Here is a 20,360-nt window from a genome sequence, read left to right on the forward strand (position 1 = left end):
GAGGAGATCGAGGGGACTCCGTTTTTACAACCAATTTTGGAAACTTGCTCTGTCCGGAGGTAGAAGATGGTACTGTAGCGAGGGGACGTAAAACAGACTTCTTGCCGGGCTTTTTTTTCTCGGCTTGATTAGAAGAGGGACCAAAACTGGACTTCCGCTAAATAAGAGAAAGAGGAAGAGAGGGCTGCTGCGGGCTAAGGAAGAGAGAGAGGAGAGGAGTGGGCTGAATTCGGCCCAGACTGAGGAAGAGAATTTAATTAACTTTTTATAATTTAAATAATTGCTGAAATGATGTTTCATTTATTAAAAATACTTCCAATGCTCAAATAAATCCAAGAAAAATCCCGAAAATACTTGGGCACATAAAGTATTTAATGAAATTTTATCTAGCTCAAGTTTAAGTTCAAATTTCTTATAGATTTTATTCCCACACTTACTTTGATTATTAAGTAATTTCTAAAAATTCCTTTTTCACAACGATTTATAATTTAGCGATTTTCAGGGTGTGACAGTAGCCGCGTGGTTTCCACGTGTGCAGCCCGCGTGGTGTCCAGTGGAGTCCGTTTGTCGGCTACTCGGCTCGGTTGGCACACGGGGTCTGCTTCCGTCGACCCGTGGACCGTCTCTGTATACTTGGTCTACCGTGGTCCATTAGGTTGACATGCGGGGTCCGCATGTCAACAGCGCAGCCTTCCTGTATTTTCCAGGCTAGCGCTTGCACATGTTTTATAATTGCAAAACCTAATCATAATAATCCGTAAATCTCCATATAACAGCATTAAACTTCGGATGATCATATCTTGATCATACGAACCCCGAATCGACCCGTTCAAGTCTCCTAATGTTTGTTATAACCTAAAGAACCGTGTTCTTTCTTTTTATGTATTATTATTGCTTCTTTATAGGGTTGTAGCTTTGCTTGTGTGTTTCGCGTAGCTTCTGTCGTTCCGGAGGTTTCGGAAGCGTAGTTCGTGGTCGTCGCCGAAGGTTCGGAAGGCCGTTCTCTCTGAGCAAGGCAAGTCACATCATCCTTGAGCATATTGAATCCCAGTTTTTAAAATTATTTTAATTTAAATTATTGCATTACCGTTTTATTTAAATTACCGCGTTATCACTGTTTTATTTAGCACTTCCTACTAATCCTTGTTACAGCCTTATCATTGCAATTGTTATTATCACCTCGTTCACCCTAGGAAAACAAAACCCCAACTGGTGGGTACTCTATTCATGGTTCCACTAGTATGAATTTAGGTAGATGCTTCGCTGATTAATTAGGCAACATTAGGTGGTTTTATAACTTTAGACTTTGGGAGTTCTCATGTCATTTAGACATTATGGAATGGTTGGCTTGTGATGGAATTGAACACACACCTCCCCCACTATTCAAAACTCCCAAAATGGTTTTAGGTTGGGCTCGAGGTGCATGGTTCTGCTAGCAGCACCTTGGCCACTATAAGGACCGGTCTTCGGGCCTCTATTGCAAAGCACTACCATCTAACCACATGTCTAATGGGTAAGGCTTAACTCGGTGCTCAGTCTAGTCCTGGCAAGAGTACACGGATGGAGATGGACAAAGTCGGGGCTCAATGGACATCTCTAGGGCAAATGAAGGCTACACGGGCTACGGCGTGGTAGTCGAGATGTCATGGCACAGGGCCAGTGTTCTGCTGCTAGGGGCTCAATCCTGCCTACCTGTCTCGGGGGTTCCGGCCGTAGTCGGGGTTGGGTCGGTGCTTTTGTCATGGCTAGGATAGGTAAAGGGGTTAAGTCACATCCTTTATGACGGGTTCCACGGCCGTGGAATACGGAGTAAAGATGTGTCTTGTAGGTAAAGATGTACACCTCTGATCAGAGTATAATCTATTGAATAGCCGCGCCCTCGGATATGGGTAAGCCTAGCAATGTACCCAAGTTGGTGGTTTAATTTTTAAAACTTGCTTAACAACTAAAATGTGGAATGGTTGGCATGGGTTGGCTTGGGACGAGTTGGGACCTGGGTCTGGTTGCCAGTTCGGTCTGAATCATCGTAGGCCTTGGGTTAAGGCAGGTTCGTGTGGATTCACGGCCTTGATTAATAATATTGTGTAGCTATAGGATCGTGTTTACAAAATAGCTTTGGACAACTAAGTGACTTTTAAATGCTGTTTACTGCAAAACCTAACCCCTATTATTATCCCCTTGTACCCCCTTACATTAATCATGCATCTCCCGATGTGGCTTGCTGAGTACTGTGGTTGTACTCATTCTTGCTATATCTTTCCCCCCCTTCAGTAATAGAAGCTTTGGAGAAGAAGTCCTAGGTGGAGTCCTGGCTTATACCCCAGTTGAGCACCTGTGAAGATGGAGCCGCAGGCCCGCTTGTCCGCTGCTGTTTATTTTTGTTTGTCAAGCCTGAAGTGCCTTTGTAATAATGTAAATATTATCGATATAATAAAGATGTGCCTTTTGTATCCTGTTTATGTGGTGTACCCCGGCTTTTCATGGGACGGGGATTAATACACTAGCGTTCTGGAAAAGGTATTTTTCCGGGCGCGATAGTCACTTCTCTCCCCGAGCAAAACCCTAGCCGTGCGCGGGTGCTAGCACATCTGCGCGTGGCGTTCCGTCCATGTACGTGTGGATACCGGTAGAGGCGGCGCTGGTTTGCGGTGCTGATTGGCTTGGGAGTACGGCGAGGAGAACGCACGAGGAGGAGAAGGTCAAGCTGGTGCGATTGACTACTTCCTCTACATCGACGCGCGCTACTTCGCAAGAGTTCCTTCGACTTCTTAGCGTCTTCTTCAACTGCGCAGCGCGTCGAGTGGTAACTATCTATGATCTAATACTTGCATGGTTCCTGGTTTACGTGATAGAAAATTTAATTTATGCTATCGTAGCCTACGCGTATCCCAACCGAGGGGACCCTCATCGGAGGCGCTACACCTCGGCCACCTCATCCCCTTCATGTTCACAAAATAAGCATTGCTCCCAGTCCCGGATACAAGTGAACTGAAATCATTTGTCAACTAGTATTTATTAACAATCAAGATATCTCTTGTCAGGTGCTCCCTCCATCCACAAAAGTTACACCTATTTCACATTTGAGTTTTTTCCAAATAAGTTGTTTCTATTTGTAGTCTTTATGCATTCAAGACTTAAATGAAGAGATAAATTAAATGTTTTATTAGAACCCAAGGAGTCATCTAAATACTCATTGGTTGCATGTTTACATTCACTCTTTGATCTTGTAACATCCAAGGTGATTTAATTTCTTCTTGGTCTTGGTGAGGGAGTACTTGCAGGATGCTTTCAAGGTGCCGCAGGTGATACAGCTAACTGACGATGAAAAGTTTATGTGGAAGAACTTGACTATTGCCGAATGTAAAAGGCTTGCCCATGAAAATGCCAAAGACATTATCACCTGTGGATTTGACATTGAAAAAACTTTCATTTTTACAGATTTCAGTTATGTTGGAGGGTAAGATTACTAGTACTCCCTCCGTTTCACGATGTAAGTCATTCTACCATTTTTCACATTCATATTGTTAATGAATATATATATATATATATATGTATATATATATATATATGTGAACATATATATATATATATATATATACACATATATATATATATATATATGTATAGAATCGTTAATATCGATATGAATATGGGGAATGCTGGAATGACTTTATTGTGAAATGGAGGAAGTACTTCCTAACTGTCGATTAAAATATAAATGTCTGGCTGGTCTTTTTTTTTTCACTCAGCTAGCTTCTATTCTATGATAAAGTAGTAACCCTCTATCTTTTTTTACAGGGCATTTTATGAAAGGGGCAATTGTGTTTTTGCCCTTGCTTTACGATTCAATTGTGATTTTACCCCTGTTTTTTAGGGTTTGTGATTTTGCCCCTGTTTTTTTAAATGAAGGAGCCGTCTGCCCCAGTTTTGACAGAAGTTTGGTGGGTCCGGAATTTCAGAATTAAACAAAGATAGAAAATGTTATTATCATTTATGAATGACCATTCTACCCTTGGTTCAATAAAAGAGCCAAATCCCCAATCCCTTACTGTCCCGATTTTCACTCCAAAACCCTAGCTGGGTTGCAAGCGGCGGCGGCGACGCGCGGCCAGCGGGCGGCATGGAGGAGTGGCGGTGGGGCCAGCTGCCGCGGAACAGCGCGCGGCGGAGTCGGGGCGCGGGCAGGGAGGCGCTGCGGCAGCGCATGGAGGCGCGGCGTGGCGGCCTCGCGGGTGCACGCGCAGGGAGGCGCGGCGGCCGGCGGCCCCGTGGCCAGCGCGGCGGCGGAGAGGAGCGGCGGCTCCGTCGGCCAGCGAGCCAGCGAGCAGCGAGCAGGTAGCTTGGCGGCGGGATGGCGCTGTTAAAGGATGTAGGCAGGCACGGCGGCGTCCTCGGTCTGGAGCGCAGGCTGGGGAATCAGGGAGGCGCGACTTGCCGCCGGCGGGCTGGCGCTCCTAACCTCTTGCCGGCGCAGGGACGGAGGCCTAACGCTATTGCAAATACAGGATTAGGAGACATAATGGAGTAAATCTTGTGCATGGTGGAAATCTGCTGCAAATCCCCTGTTTTCTTTCCCATTTTCATGTCTTGTATCTGCGAGAGATTTGTTTGGTGAATGGTGATTTCTTCCTGGTAAATGTGATGAATCTTTTTGGTGAATTTTTGCACCCGATGCAAGTTCTTTGAAAATGCTGCAGAAATGATGTTAAATTCTTCCAAAATTTGTCAAAGTTTGGTCAAATTCGAAATATATGCACATTATATCAAGAAAGGAGAGGCAAATGTGTAAAGGGTATACAAGTCCTTCTACTGCTAAGTTGACGCTGTTAAGTGATGCTAACAGAATAGGGGCAAAACAGGGACAGAACAGAGCTTCGTTTCAAAAAAGTGAGGGAAAAATCACAAACCCTAAAAAGTTAGGGTAAAATCACAATTGCAACTCAAAGTGAGGACAAGAACATAATTGCCCCTACTAAATATGCTTGAAGTTTCCAACCGTGTGACATATAACAATGTGAGAACTATTCTATTAAGATTGTTCTCTGCTCTTGGTGTTCTTGCTTAAATATTTGTGAACACCATGGAGATTCATTACTTATCTTTAAGCGTCATGTTTTCTAATACTCTTACTCTTGGATGACAGCTTAAAGGGATATTTGGAATTAGTCCGGAAGATCAAATTGGCAAGGTCAGCTTTCCTCCTGTGCAGGCTGCTCAATCATTCTCATCATCGTTTCCACATCTCTTTCATGACAATGATGACCATCTGCCGTGCCTTATCCCATGTGCTATAGACCAGGTATGATATCTCTGGTCTGATTATCTCGACAGTACAACATAATTGCTTTTGTATCTACTTGCTAGTATACTGATAATATATAGATTTTTCAGCACAAAATTTGGACTTAGTTTGTTTCTTCTTGTTCTTTTCCATCTCTAAATTTGAATTTGACCCACTCCCATACGCAAAAGCCAAGTTTAGAGCCTTGACTTGTAAACATTTGCATTTAAAGATACCAAAATGTTCTACATGTTTGTATATAGCCGTATCATCCATGCATCGAATATGACTGTCAACATTCGGAAATATCAATCATTAATGTTGGAAATAACCCAACTAGCGTTATACCACATGTAATAAACCAGTAAAAAGAACTTCCACGCAAGGTGGTGTCTGAGAAAGGGAATTTCTAGGCAGCCTGCCCTTATCTGACATAATTGGTTGTATATCTTCTTATTGGCATTAAAATATGTAGAGAGATTTATCTGGCAGCTCTAAATTTGTACTGAGTGCTTGTCAAGTAAATATTTTTCCAATACTTGATTTAGTGATCTACTATCATGAAAGCATATCCGATATTTCTCATTAAAGGTACTGGAGTGTTGGTACATATATGTATTTAGTTTGGCATATTTTGAGTTGCCTATTTAATCTTAATTTATATTTATGCAGGATCCTTATTTTAGGATGACTTGTGATGTTGCTCCCAAACTTGGTTTTCAGAAACCTTCACTGATTGAGTCAAGATTTTTCCCTGCACTTCAGGTATTTCTTTTAGGGAGAGCTTGGATGTAGGACTGAACATTAGAGCTGGTGCAATTTGACGACTTGTAATTAACTTGCTCAGAATTTTTTTTGGTTTTACTTCGAATAATCATAATTTCACGTGCATTACTTTATGTCGATTGCTTGATTTCCTTTTAACAGGGGGAGAGCACTAAAATGTCGGCCAGTGACCCAAACTCTGCAATATATGTGACAGATAATTCTAAACAAATAAAGGCAAAGGTTTCATCTGGAATATTTACTCAATCACACGCTTTAGTTCGGCCATTTAAATTATGGTATCTTGTAGTTCTATTATTTCATAGGCTTATAAAAGCTATTTCCATTATTTTCCAGGTGAATAAATATGCTTTCTCAGGTGGCCAGGACACCGTGGAGCTCCATAGGGAACTTGGTGCTAATCTTGATGTAAGCTCTTTCCCAAGTATTGACCACTACTGAACACCAAACTACTATGCTAGAATTATGCACTGTATTCTGAGTTTTGCTTAGAAAACAGAAGTTAGATTTAAGAATCAACACGATACTCGAATTTGAATGATCAGCAGAAGCTACCAATTCTAATGCATGTAGTTAGAAGCCCTTTGTGTTTCTTGAAGAAGCCTTCTATGTCCACATTTCAGTGCTAATATGCTGAATATTGTGATCTTCATTTCTATAATCTGCCTGTAATATTCCAGTTAATTCCTGTATTTCTAAAGAAACACCAAAGTGATCTGTGAATTCTTGTGTTGTTCAGGTGGATGTCTCAATCAAGTACCTAAACTTCTTCCTACAAGACGATGATGAGCTTGAGCACATAAAGAAGGTGCATTTCTTATTGTGGAAAACTAAGTTGCACTACCATTATATATGAAACTCATTATCCATTATAAAATTTATTTCCCAATACCAGGAGTACAAGGCAGGAAGGATGTTAACTGGCGAAGTGAAGCAACGACTCATCGAAGTTCTATCTGAGCTGGTTGCTAGACATCAGAGGGCTAGAGCTCAAGTGACTGAGGAGGTAATGAAAATAATTCATGTTTTGTTTGATCTTGTCATGCTTTACAATTGGGTTGGTTGCAAGTTCTAATTCTTGTTTCTATTGTACACACACATACATCCGTATGCAAAGATTATAACCAAGTATTCTGAACGGGACACATACAAATTTCCTTGTTTGTGTAGATGGTTGATGCTTTCATGGCAATAAGGCCTCTTCCCAACATGTTTGGCTGAGCATCAAGACAAGAAGAGCATGACATTTTCGTTGATCAGCACATGTGTGTCCCCCTGGTTTACTTGTTGCTGGACTCTTGTGAACATAATGACAAAAAGACAAGAAGTCCTTAGGTTTAGTTTTGGAGGTATCACTACAAGAATCTATTTAATCAGTGACGAAATTTGACGAAATTTTCGTGATGTTTTCAGAGATCGTCACGGATATGCAACTATGGATACAAGGCCCATAATCCGTGACAGTTTATCGATTTCGTCATAAACCGGCCCAAAACCTGTAACGTTATAGCAATTTCGTCGCGATTTAAATACTTCAAAACCATATAAGAGATATGCAAATTTTGCAAATTTTGTGAAGAATGTTACTATCACTTTATCGGATGAAGAAATGACCAAAATAAAAGTTATAGATATTGATGAGTTATACAACTTTGATGTTGATGACTTTTTCAGGTGAAATAATTTAGTATTTGAAAATGTTGTTTGCAGTTGTCATAATTTGAAATTCAAATTCAAATTATTGAAACAGAGTCATATACCAAAATGACCAAAACAAAAGTTGTAGATATTGATGATTTATATAACTTTGTTGTTGATGACTTTTACTTGTAAATGTTATTTGAAATTGTTATAATTTGAAATTCAAATTCAAATTATTGAAACAGAGTCATATAGCAAAATGAAAAAAACAAAAGTTGTAGATATTGATGATTTATATAACTTTGTTGTTGATGACTTTTTCAGTTGAAATTATTTAGTATTTAAAAATATTATTTGAAGTTGTCATAATTTGAAATTCAAATTTTATATAGTTCAATCAAACTCGGATGGAGAAATGACCAAACGAAAAATGGTAGACTAAATGATTTCTACAACTTTGTTTTTTATAATTTTTTCATACGAGTTCATTTAGTATGACTTTTGTGTGTTACTTCACAATGGTATAATAAAAAAAAGAAAAAAAATGTTAAACAGAGAAGGAATGAAAAAAAGGCCTGTTATGGGCCAGTCCTTTTGCTCCTCCCAAGCCGAGAAGTCCATTTTGCCTCCCTCCTTTCCATTAATTTTAAAATATTAAACCTTTGAATCGAATTTTATCATACTAAATGAACTTATGTGGAAAAGTTGTCAAAAACAAAGTTGTATAACTTATTGAGATAAACCTATTTTATTTTGGTTATTTCTCCATATGAGTTTGATTTACCTATATAAAATTTGAATTTCAAATTATGACAACTTCAAATAACATTTTTAAATACTAAATGATTTCAACTGAAAAGGTCATCAACAACAAAGTTGTATAACACATCAATATCTACAACTTTTGTTTTGGCCATTTTTCTATATGACTTTGTTTAAACAGTTTGAATTTTAATTTCAAATTATGACAACTTCAAACGATATTTTCAAATACTAAATGATTTCAACTGAAAAAGTCATCAACATCAAAGTTGTATAACTCATCAATATCTATAACTTTTATTTTGGTTATTTCTTCATTTAGTAAAGGGATAGTAACATTGTTCACAAAATTAACATATCTATCTTATAGTTTATAAACTATATAAGACATATGTATATTTTGTGAATATTGTTATAAATCGTTTTGTCGGATGAAGAAATGACCCAAATAAAAATTATAGATCTTGATAAGTTATACAACTTTGATGTTAATGAACTTTTCAGTTAAAATCATTTAGTACTTGTAAATGTTGTTTGAAGTTATCATAATTTGATATTCAAATTCAAATGGAAAAGTCTACACTTACGAAACTTTTTGTTACGAAACATGTACGAAGAGCACATGCAACCTGTCTTTTCGGCTTGTATGCTCTATAATCATCTTGCAAGTACCTAAGCCCGTAACAAATACAGGCCCACGTATGGTGCAAACGAAAAAGCAAGAGTTATATCTCTACTTGTCTGTAAAACCGTGTGCTACGAAAATCTATACACAGGTTGCATATGATTAAACTATAAACAAGCAAATCGTGTTCAAATCATATTGAGGAATTACTACTGCATGCTCATATCACTATCGACTACCACACAACTAATATATATTGTCCTTTGCAGCATCGAAGTAATCAGCTAGCATATCAAACAAATACATCGGTGCATCAATGTATGATTTATTATTGGCAAATTTTGCTGCAGGACACTGCAATTTCATGGTTTTAGCTGTAGGACACTGCCCGAACTCAATTTTAGGGAAAAACACTCCATAAACATGGTAATTTGTCAATAGACACCGTACCGATTAAAATAATATTTTCCGGTTAAAGAGGGGAGAGAAATCACGTGAAAGTTCTAAAATACCCTTGGGCCCACATGTCATATCTTCCATCTATAGTTGGCCATATGGGCCGCCCGGCACGGCACGGCCCAGGCACGACCGGGCCTGGGCCGAGGTCAGTCGGGCCGGCACGGCCCGACGAACAAGCTGTGCCGTGCCGTGCCAGCCCACGGGCTACAACCACGGCCCAGGCACGGCCCAAGTAGCCTCGGGCCGTGCCGGGCTGGCCCGACGGCCCGGCAAGCCCATCGTGCCCGTGCCGGCCCAGGCACGCCCTGGCAAAAAACCCCTTCAAAGGTTCAATTCAACACAACAAATTGACATAACACATCAAATTCATGAAATTCACATGTAATTCATCAAATAAGTCAAAGAATCACAAACAATTCATCAAGTCACCAGTTTATCAAATCATGCATACATCAAGTCACAGATTTACAAGCACAGATTTACAAACAAATGAACAATTCTTCAAGTCACCAATTCATCAAGTCACAGTCTCACAGATTTACAATCAGTTCAAATCAATTCATCAAATGCATACATCAAGTCATCTACTATTTTCCATCAAGTCCATCTCAGAATCACAAACCTTAGAAAGTTAGAATATAAAAGGGGTTTATATAAGCTGTGATTGTGCAATGGCTGCCTCATTAAAAACCTTTCTAGGTAAAAACTCACACCTCGTGAGAAAACCCTAGAAAGGAAAAGAGTACAGCCCATAGCTAAAATGTTCATATCAATTACAATCATCCAGTTCAAGGGTTTACATCAATTTCATCATCAAGATACATATTCTCATAAGCATTTTGAAGCTCCACATTCTCAGTAGTATGCTGACTTTTTGCATCTGCTAGCTCCCAGTCCTTGATCACTGCCAGAATTTCCACCAGCCTAGGGTTTAGACGCCGCCGACGGTCCTCGATGATCCTGCCAGTTAAGCTAAAAGTAGACTCGGACGATATAGTAGAAACAGGAACAGTCATAACATCTTTAGCTAAGATTGAAAGAACAGGATAAGTTAGTTTGTGCTGTTGCCACCAACTAAGGATATTGAAGTCATCATCATATTGGTTGACAGTGTCACTGTCAAGATATGCAGACAGTTCAGAAGAATTGAGATTAGCAGTTGAAGAAGCTGCCTGAAGCAAAGCAGTAGCAGATGTCATCCTGGATAATGAACCAACACCAAGCCCAGCACCTGGACTGGCACCAGCATTACCAGCACCAAGCCCAGCACCTGGACTGGCACCAGCATTACCAGCACCTGGACTGGCACCTGCATTACCAGCACCAAGCCCAGCAGCAACAACAGAACCAAAAATCTTCCCCCATGCAGTCCTTTTCTTACCAGTGGAAGGGCCTGGAATAGTGGAACTATGCAATCTAACAGAACCAAACTTTCTTTCATACTTAGCAAAAGTATCAAACAATGAAGCTCTAACAGTTGTTAAATAAGCAGAATAATCATCACCAATGAGTTGAGCCATAATCTGAAGCACTTTACTAAACCCCCTAATCTTGGCCCTAGGGTCCAAGATAAATGCAAATGAATAAAGAATTGGAATTTTAGACCAATAGTTCATAAACTTAGTTTTCATGGGACCAACAACATTTGCGATGTTTTGAACATTGCCATATGTGTTTAGATGTCCAGCAATCTCTAAAATGTGATGCATGATTAATGGAGATGTTGGATAATAAACACCAGACAAAACAACAGTTGAATCATAAAATTGTTCAAGGAAACACAAAACAGATTCAGCACATGTCCAATGTAAGTCTGTGAGTAATGGATGGTCATTAACAAAAGGATGTTGTGTACTAATAAATACTGTGAATGGTTCCCTATGTGGTATGAGATGCTTAAGCATTAGATAAGTTGAATTCCATCTAACATCCATGTCCAAACCAAACATACGAGGACGATAACCCGCAGCAATGCAAACATTTTTATATGTAGCAATGCGCTGATTAGATGCATTCAAGAATGAAATGGCAGCTCTAATGTCATTTAGCATGGGCTTGAACTTGTCAAGTCCAGCCTTAACAATCAAATTGATGATATGACATGCCCAGCGTTGATGCAAAAATAAATCACCAATATAACCAGACAGAGCAGGAGTAAGGGTGATCATAGCTTTAGAATTAGCAGAAGCATTGTCTAATGTAATAGAGAAAACCTTATCAGTAATACCATATTCTTCAGCAACAGCAATCACACGCTCAGCAATATTAGCACCAGTATGTGACTCATCAATAAGCCTAAGACCCAAGACCCTCTTTTCTAATTGCCAATCAGAATTAACAAAGTGAGCTACAACACTCAAATAATCTTCCTTAGCATGACCAGACCATATATCAGATGTCAAAGCAATAGAGCTAGCAGAATTGAGACGATCAATAATAACAGAACGACGATCCTTAAACAACTTATAAAAATCTCTGGTAGTAGTTTGTCTAGAGACAGGAACAAATCTAGGGTTATGAGCAGCCTTAATATAGTTCACAAAAGCAGGAGATTGACCAAAACTGATTGGAAGATCCTCTCTAGCAATCAATCTACACAATTCAAACCTAGCATCTTCAGGACTATATTCCCATGGAATAACAGAACCATTTGCACTAAATCTAAGCATGGACTGAGGCAAAGCATTAGACCCAAGCTTTCTAGGTTTGCATGACTTAATATGCCTAAGCAAATGTCCAGTGCCAGCAGAAGAACGAGCACTCAAAGTTTTATGACAGTAATTGCATTTAGTAGAGACTCGAACCCTATTACCATTGGTCGTTTCATAAAGTTCCTCAAAGTCATCCCATACCTTGGAGGTTTTGGTCTTCTTGTTGGTACAAGTCGCACTAGAGCCAGTCGACGTCCCATTGCCACTGTCGTCGACCGGCGGGTCGTCGTCATCGACATTCACATGGATCGGGATGTCGGAGGTATTGCCGAACACCTCCACACGATCCTCCTCCACATCATCATCGTCATCACCGCGCATCCCCATAGTCCTCAACTCGTAGTTGACAGAGGTAGGATCGTCATCCATCGCAGGCACTCTGGTCCCTCAACGGCGGCTGCCGCTAAGCAACGGGCTTGTGACCTGCAAGCAGCCAACAACACTCAAGGTTAGGGTCGGAAATGGAGAAAAAAAAAATAAAAACAATGGTTCCATGCTTGTACCTGCGCAGCCGGAGCACCGGAGTTGCCGTTGAAGACGATAGGCTCACGGATCTACGAGAAGACCAAGGGATCTGGCGAAGAAGAACAAACGGGAAAGAGACGAAGAGGAAGGCTGGATTTGGAAGAGTGGAAGGACGATGACTCAGGCGACCATGCGTGGCCGGTGGCCCCCATCCTCATGCGCCCCTCATGCGAGTCAGGCGAGGCATCGATCGGAGACGAAGAGGAAGGCTGGATCTGGAAGAGTGGAAGGGAGGCGACTCGGTGAGTCTCACCGGTGCGCGCCTGAGGCCCTGAGCGAGTGAGCGGCGGACGGTGGAGGACGAGATCTGGTGGGCGGTGGAGCGTCGGAGGCGGATCGGCGGAGGCGGTTGAGCGGTGGCGGCTAGGGTTAGGGTTAGGCGGAGAGGCGGAGAGCGAGAGGCGAGAGGGGACTGGGGAGGGGAGGGGCGGCGACGCGGCGTTCGCTGGCTTATATATGCGGGCGCACGCGGTGCGGCCTGGCTGTCTGTTGGGCTGGGCCGTGCTCGTGCCTACCGTTGGTACGGGCCGTGGTCGTGCCGACCGTTGGGCCGTGCCGTGCCGGGCCGGCCCATCGTGCCGACCTCGGTCCGTGCCGTGCCGGGCCGGCCCACCGTGCCCAGCCATAGGCCCAGGCACGGCCCAATAGTCGTGCCGGGCCGGCACGGGCCCGACTGCTACCGGGCCGTGCCGTGCTTGGGCCGGGCCATCGGGCCTCGGGCCATATGGCCAACTATACTTCCATCTCTCTATCCTCACCTCCCACACTTCCATGGCCGATGCCGTGGCGGTGGCCGGGTCAGTGGAGATGCCGGTGAATCTGCTCCCGGCGCTCCACTCCGCGGACACTAGCGCTGCAGCAGCGTCCACTACGGCGCCCTGCAGCAGCGCGACGAGCAGCGGCATCCGTGTGTCGTCGGCGAGCAGCGGTCCTCCATGCCCATCCTCCTCCGCCGCCAGCCCACCACCACACGTTGTCAGGCTGTCGTCATCGCCGGCGCCGCGGCGGCGTTGATGACGGCGCCCTGCAGCAGCGCGTAGTTGGCGAGTAGCGGCAGCCACGTGTCGTCGGCGAGCAGCGGTCCTCCATGCACATCCTCCTCCACCGCCACAACACGTCGTCAGGAGGCCATCGTCGCCGGCGCTGCCGCATAGTCGATGACGGCGCCCTGCAGCAGCGCGTAGTCGGCGAGCAGCGGCAGCCGTGTGTCGTCGGCGAGCAGCGGTCCTCCATGCTCATCTTCCGTCTCCGCCGCCACGCGTCGTCAGGCGGCCGTCGTCGTTTACGAGCTGCCGGCGGCGGCGGCGGACGTGACGGTGTGCAAGGTGGAGGGCGGCCAGCTCATGTTGCCGTCGACCTTCCCGTACTTCATACTCGTCGCGCTGGAGGTCGGGGGACTCTTCCGCGGACTTCTGCTGCTGCTGCTGTACAGCCTCTACCCCGTGCTGCTCCTGCTCGGCCATGGCCGGGCGACCAAGCTCATGGTCATGGTGAGCTTTGCCGACGTCAGGAAGGAGGATGGGTCGTCGTCGTTCAGGGTGGGCAGCGCGGTGATGCCCAAGCTGTTCCTGGAAGACGTCAGCGCTGAGGTCCTCGATCGAGGCGGCGGCGCAGCGGGGATAGAGATAAGAGATGGAAGATATGACATATGGGCCCAAGGGTATTTTAGAACTTTCATGCCATTTCTCTCTCCTCTTCAACCAAAAATTATTATTTTAATCAGCACGATGTCTATTGCCAAATTACCATGTTTATAGAGTGTTTTCCTCCAAAAGTGAGTTCGGGCAGTGTCCTACGGCTAAAACCACGAAATTACAGTGTCCTGTAGACAAAATTTGCCTTTATTATTAGTGTGGGCATGGTAGATCGTACCTATTATGCAGGAAGCAAAGCAATACTGCTCGTATTGTGGCCAGGGTTTACGATTCCAACAAAGTCCGGTCGGATTTCGCGAAATTTCGACATTCCGACGAGGCTCGAAAGTAGAAACCGTATGAGATTTCGAGGAGTTTCATCCAAATTCAAATTTGAATTGATAAAAAAAAGAAAAAAACAAATAAAATCTTATAAATACTATGATATTCATAGAACATATTGGGATATAAATATTCTAAAAAAAATGATGTATTGTGTGTATTTACTAAAACTTACACCAGGAAAGAAAAGAATAAAGAATTAAAAAAAAGAAAACACTTACATGGCCCGAATTGCATGTACTAGGCCCAGTTAGTAGTTGGTCCAAATTACAGGTTACAGATCGAAATTTTGATCAGAATTTCGCTAAAACCGACAGGTTTTCGAGAACTTGTCAACAAACTCAGGGAATTTGCATTCAAATTTTGGTTTATGAAATTTGTTCGGAATTTACCGGTTTTCCACCGGATTTCGCGAAATTCCAAATTCCGCCAGTGCCCGAAATAGAAGGGCCTGTCGGAATCGTAAACCCTGATTGTGGCGGCAGCTGAGGCGGTAAGGCCTAGACATATAGCCGCCACCTAGCTCATATGCTTGATTGAATTGATTTTTTTTAGAACTGATTGAATTTATTCTATCCTTGCTTTCTGCATCTCCACTCAAACGAAGCTCTGAAGTCTGAATGAGTAGCATGATATTGAACCTGTCAATTTGATATGGGCTTTTCTTATTGAATAATCTAGAGTGTTGTAGGCCTGTGATCTTGTGTGGGCTTCTAGTGTTCTAGCCATGGAAATCACGTAAGCAGGTAGTTTTCGTACGAATTTCGTATAGATTTCTTCGTGTGTATAGCAAGGTTCAATTCAAATTATTGAAACAGAGTCATATAGCAAAATGACCAAAACAAAAGTTGTATATATTTATTATTTATACAACTTTGTTGTTGATGACTTTTTTAGTTAAAATTATTTAGTATTTGAAAATGTTGTTTGAAATTTGTCATAATTTGAAATTCAAATTTTATATAGGTCAATTAAACTCAGATGGAGAAATAACCAAAATAAAATTGGTAGATCTCAATAAGTTATACAACTTTGTTTTTGACAAGTTTTTCACATATGTTCATTTAGTATGCTAAAATTTCGAAGGTTTAATATTTTGAATTTAAATGAAAGGAGGAAGGTAAAATGGACTTCTCGGCAAGGGATGAGCAAAAGGGCTGGCCCGTAACAGGCCTTTTGCTCCTCCCTCGCCAATAAGTCTATTTTGTCTCCGTCCTTCAATTAATTTCAAAACATTAAACCTTCGAATCGAATTTTATCATACTAAATGAACTTATGTAAAAAAGTTGTCAAAAACAAAGTTGTATAACTTATTGAGATCTTCCTATTTTATTTTGGTTATTTCTCCATCTGAGTTTGATTGACCTATATAAAATTTGAATTTTAAATTATGACAACTTTAAATAACATTTTTAAATACTAAATGATTTTAACTAAAAAGGTCATCAACAAAGTTGTATAACTCACCAATATATACAACTTTTGTTTTGGCCATTTTTCTATATGACTTTGTTTAAATAGTTTGAATTTGAATTTCAAATTATGACAGCTTCAAACAATATTTACAAGTACTAGATGATTTCAACTGAAAAAGTCATCAACAACAAAGTTGTAGTACTCATCAATATCTATAACTTTTGTTTTGGCTATTTTTCTATACGACTTTGTTTAAACAGTTTAAATTTGAATTTCAAATTATGACAGCTTCAAACAACATTTACAAGTACTAGATGATTTTAACTGAAAAAGTCATCAACAACAATGTTGTATAACTCATCAGGATCTATAACTTTTATTTGGGTCATTTCTTCATTCGTCGAAGTGATTTGTAACATTGTTCACAAAATGTACATATCTCTTATACGTTTATAAAAAATAAGAGAGATATGTAGATTTTGTGAACAATGTTACAAATTACTTCGTCGGATGAAGAAATGATCAAAATAAAAGTTATATATATTGATGAGTTATACAACTTTGTTATTGATGACTTTTTGAGTTGAAATCATTTAGTATTTGTAAATTTTGTTTGAAGTTGTCATAATTTGAAATTCAAATTCAAACCGTTGAAACAAAGTCATATAGAAAAATGACCAAAATAAAAGTTATAGATATTGATGAGTTATACAATTTTGTTGTTGATGAACTTTTCATTTGAGATCATTTAGTTTTTGAAAATATTGTTTGAAGTTGTCATAATTTGAAATTCAAATTTTATATAGGCCAATGAAACTCAGATGGAGAAATAACCAAAATAAAATTGGTAGATCTCAGTAAGTTATACAACTTTGTTTCAAACAACTTTTTCACATAAGTTCATTTATTATGATAAAATTCGATTTGAAGTTTCAAAATTTTGAAATTTCCACGTTAAATGACCATTTTGTCCAAGTAACTTGTATAATAGGTTTCCAGATACCAGGGTTATTCTGGTAAAATCGCATCAACATAGCTTCTTATACATATATCCAAACCCTAGCCATCCATTCTTCACCTTCTCTTTCCCCACCCTCACACCGCCGCCTACCACGCCGTCGTCATCGTCCTCCTCCCTTCGCCCACCATCCACAGCCCCCTCGGATCTCGCCGCCCCTTCCGCCTCCCCCTCCGCTCCTCTCGCCGCTCCTCCGTCCCCCCCCTCTTCGGCAATCTCGCCGGCGTCCCAACTCTAGCGGGAGCGGCGGTGGCAGCAAGGAGGCGCGGCGGCAACGACCTGCGGCGGTGGATTTGGCGGCGCCGTCCTAGGGAAGGCCGGATCCGCCGCCCTAGGAAGGAGCTCGGCTCTCGGCGGCGGGCGGCGGGCACAGTGACAGCCTGCTCCGGCGGATCTGGTGGCGCCGTCGCAGAGGCGGAGGACAGCGGCGCGCCAGAGACGGAGGGCCCGTCGGGCAGGCCGGCAGCGAGGCGGTGGCGGAGCCGCGGAGGCGGGCCGGCGTGGATGGGGTCGGTGGAGGTGGCGGTGACCTGGTACGGCGGCGGAAGGGAGTCAATGCGAGGGGGTTCAGGCAAGGGAGTCAATGCGAGGGGGTTCAGGCGAGGCTGGCGGCGTGGCTCACACTGTGGCGGCTCCTCTCCTCCGGCGGCAAGGTGCTCGGCGAGGAGGAAAAGGCTGCCGAGAACATCTACATCAAGGTATATCCACCCTACTCGCTTCCCTAATCTTCCTTCCCCCTCGTGATTGTTGCTGTTCTTGCTGCGATAGATGGGCTACAGATGCAACTAGAGATGTATTGCTTGAGCTCTTCATAATTCATCAACACTTCATGACTGTTGAAACTGAATTGCATCTATACGTTATAAGTACTACTCCTAACCTGTAGAATTATCAATCTATGGCAATCAACCTCAATGAATTATCATCTGACCTGCAAGCAGAATGAGAAACCAATATAATATCATATAGCTGTAAGACATGATCTTTTGAACAAGAGACTTGCATTATGTAGTGTTTTATTTATCCATCACTTGAGCAGTTTTCACAATTCCTATATATCGAATGGTAAACTCTACTTCAACGTACTTTCAGAAAATATGAAATATATAAATGTTAACAGTAAGATGAAATCAAAAGTACTAATCTCCAATAGTCCATATATATCTGGATCATATCCACCTGAAATAAAAGATTACCACTTTTTTATGTACTGCAATTTGCAATTAGCAATTAAACATGTGCATGCTGCAAAAATATTCTACAAAAACAGGACTAGCCATCTTTCCTTTTCCTTTTAACAAACAGTAATAGCAAACTATCAGTAAACAGAGAACATCTACATCAAGGTATATCCACCCTACTCGCTTCCCTAATCTTCCTTCCCCCTCGTGATTGTTGCTGTTCTTGCTGCGGTAGATGGGCTACAGATGCAACTAGAGATGTATTGGTGTGCTGTGTAGAGGTTTTGGATGTGCTCCAAATTGAAATGAGGCTGTTTTTCCTGTGCGAATTGCTGAGTTTGCTTCAACTTTCATCCTTCCCATGGTCACTTTTGGTGAGTTCCTATGAGTCCTATGGTCACCTTTTTTTAGAAAGTAATAAGTGAAATCCTATTATGAATGTCAAATCTGATGACTCCTTTTATCTTATTCATGTAAAAAGGATTGGTTGCCACCATATGTGGTGCTCAGGAATGTCAAAACTGTAGTGGCATGTTTCTTCCTAACATGTGAAGTGGTTTTTTTGGCTATCTAGCAAACTTTTGGCTGTGCTTTCTCATGTTATACTATGCTAAGCAGTTGCATTGCAGTTTAAGATGCCTCAGTTTATACCCAATTTTTGGAAATTTGTGAGCATGATGTCAGTCTTTTCCTTTTAAATTAAGGGATAATAGGAAGAAACCAGGGCTGGCAGTTCTTTTTGTTTACCAATTTTTCCACTGTACAAGTGCAAAAGCATTTCAATATCTTTTCAGAGTTCACGAAAGAACTGGGCTATTTATTTGGTAGCAGGATCGGAAGTAGGGTTGTTTTTTTCACCTATAACTGTTACTTTAGTAAGGAAATTTGAGGGTGCCTCTCCCTCATGCGTGAAAACCATTATTTCCACAGTGAAAAGGGGTAAATATATATATATTGTTTTGCCTGATCTCTGAGCATGCTTAGTTTCTTTGTTACAAAATGCTGAACTGAGATGAACTGAAAATTTCAGAAATGTGCGAAGTGCAGGTGGAGATAACATACAGAGGGAGACAGCTCCTCCCGATCCTGACATTGCAGCATGTCCGTGACATCAGTAACTGCATGAATATTTTTTATTCATCTATTAAGTGCTTGAACAGTAGAAGAAACTAGGATGATATGGCAGTTATTGATGTTTTATCTTGTGCATATGCAGTGCTGCTAAGCTCACTTGGAAGATCTTGGTCATGCGACATCCGGTGAAATTTTGGTTACTGTGATTGTATTTGGATTGTGACTAGATTTGGCTGTTAACTGTGTTGTAAATTTTGTGTTGTATTGGATGTTTGTTGAGATGTGTTGGTTTGAATCTGAGATTGTATGATAAATTGGATTGAATTTGGTGGGCTCAAATTTAATGGGTCTGTTTAGTGGGCTTTGATCTGATAGTTGGTTGACAAAATAGGCTAGTTCTGAAATGGGCCTATTTTAAAATAGGCCAGTTAAAAAAATTAATGGGCTGTTTAAAAATTAATGGGCCGTCAAAAAAATAACGGGCCGTATAAAACAATTGCTGATGTCAGCTGCCACGTCATCAGTGACACGTTATCGCACATGTGTCAAAACAACCACGTCAGCTGCCACGTCATCAGTGACATGTCATCGCACACGTGTCCAAACGACCACGTCAACTGCCATGTTAGCCGCCACATGGCAACCATCCATGACGTTTAATTTCGTCACAAAGGTTGGGCCTGGGCTGGACTACACGAGCCCATAAGCATTTTATGACGGTTAAAAAACATCATAGATTGTGCTGATCTGTGACGATTTCGGAGAAAACGTCAGCAAATTTAATCTTTGACGCTCAATAGATGACGATAAGTATAATTGTCATGGGAAAATTCCTGTGACGAATTTTCAGTGATCCATGACGAATTTTTTCGTCATAGATTAAATAAATTCTTGTAGTTATATGA

At 41.7% G+C, this 20,360-nt stretch overlaps 1 protein-coding gene and 1 pseudogene across 1 annotated transcript; both read left to right on the forward strand.

The window, feature by feature from the left end:
• The window catches only part of LOC9267596 (tryptophan--tRNA ligase, cytoplasmic-like), a 28,493-nt pseudogene extending 21,205 nt beyond the window's left edge, over positions 1–7,288 (forward strand).
• A 6,273-nt stretch (positions 7,289–13,561) lies between these two features.
• Positions 13,562–19,779, forward strand: LOC112939669 (uncharacterized). The gene is made up of 6 exons (XM_066312657.1): positions 13,562–13,765; positions 13,975–14,379; positions 17,246–17,898; positions 18,617–18,755; positions 19,429–19,482; positions 19,598–19,779. The coding sequence occupies exons 1-6, from the start codon at positions 13,562–13,564 to the stop codon at positions 19,604–19,606; spliced, it is 1,464 nt and encodes a 487-aa protein (XP_066168754.1). The 3' UTR covers positions 19,607–19,779.
• The last annotated feature ends 581 nt before the right edge of the window (positions 19,780–20,360 follow it).

Source organism: Oryza sativa, chromosome 7, assembly GCF_034140825.1.
Source record: "Oryza sativa Japonica Group chromosome 7, ASM3414082v1".
In the NCBI taxonomy this organism is placed as follows: Eukaryota; Viridiplantae; Streptophyta; class Magnoliopsida; order Poales; family Poaceae; genus Oryza; species Oryza sativa.

Coding starts and splice junctions, on each gene's coding strand:
- LOC112939669 (XM_066312657.1), top strand. CDS start 13,562: ATGGCCGATGCCGTGGCGGTGGCCGGGTCAGTGGAGATGCCGGTGAAT. Junction 13,766..13,974: donor CCAGCCCACCACCACACGTT/GTCAGGCTGTCG, acceptor AGCAGCGCGTAG/TCGGCGAGCAGCGGCAGCCG. Junction 18,756..19,428: donor CCTTCCCATGGTCACTTTTG/GTGAGTTCCTAT, acceptor TGCGAAGTGCAG/GTGGAGATAACATACAGAGG.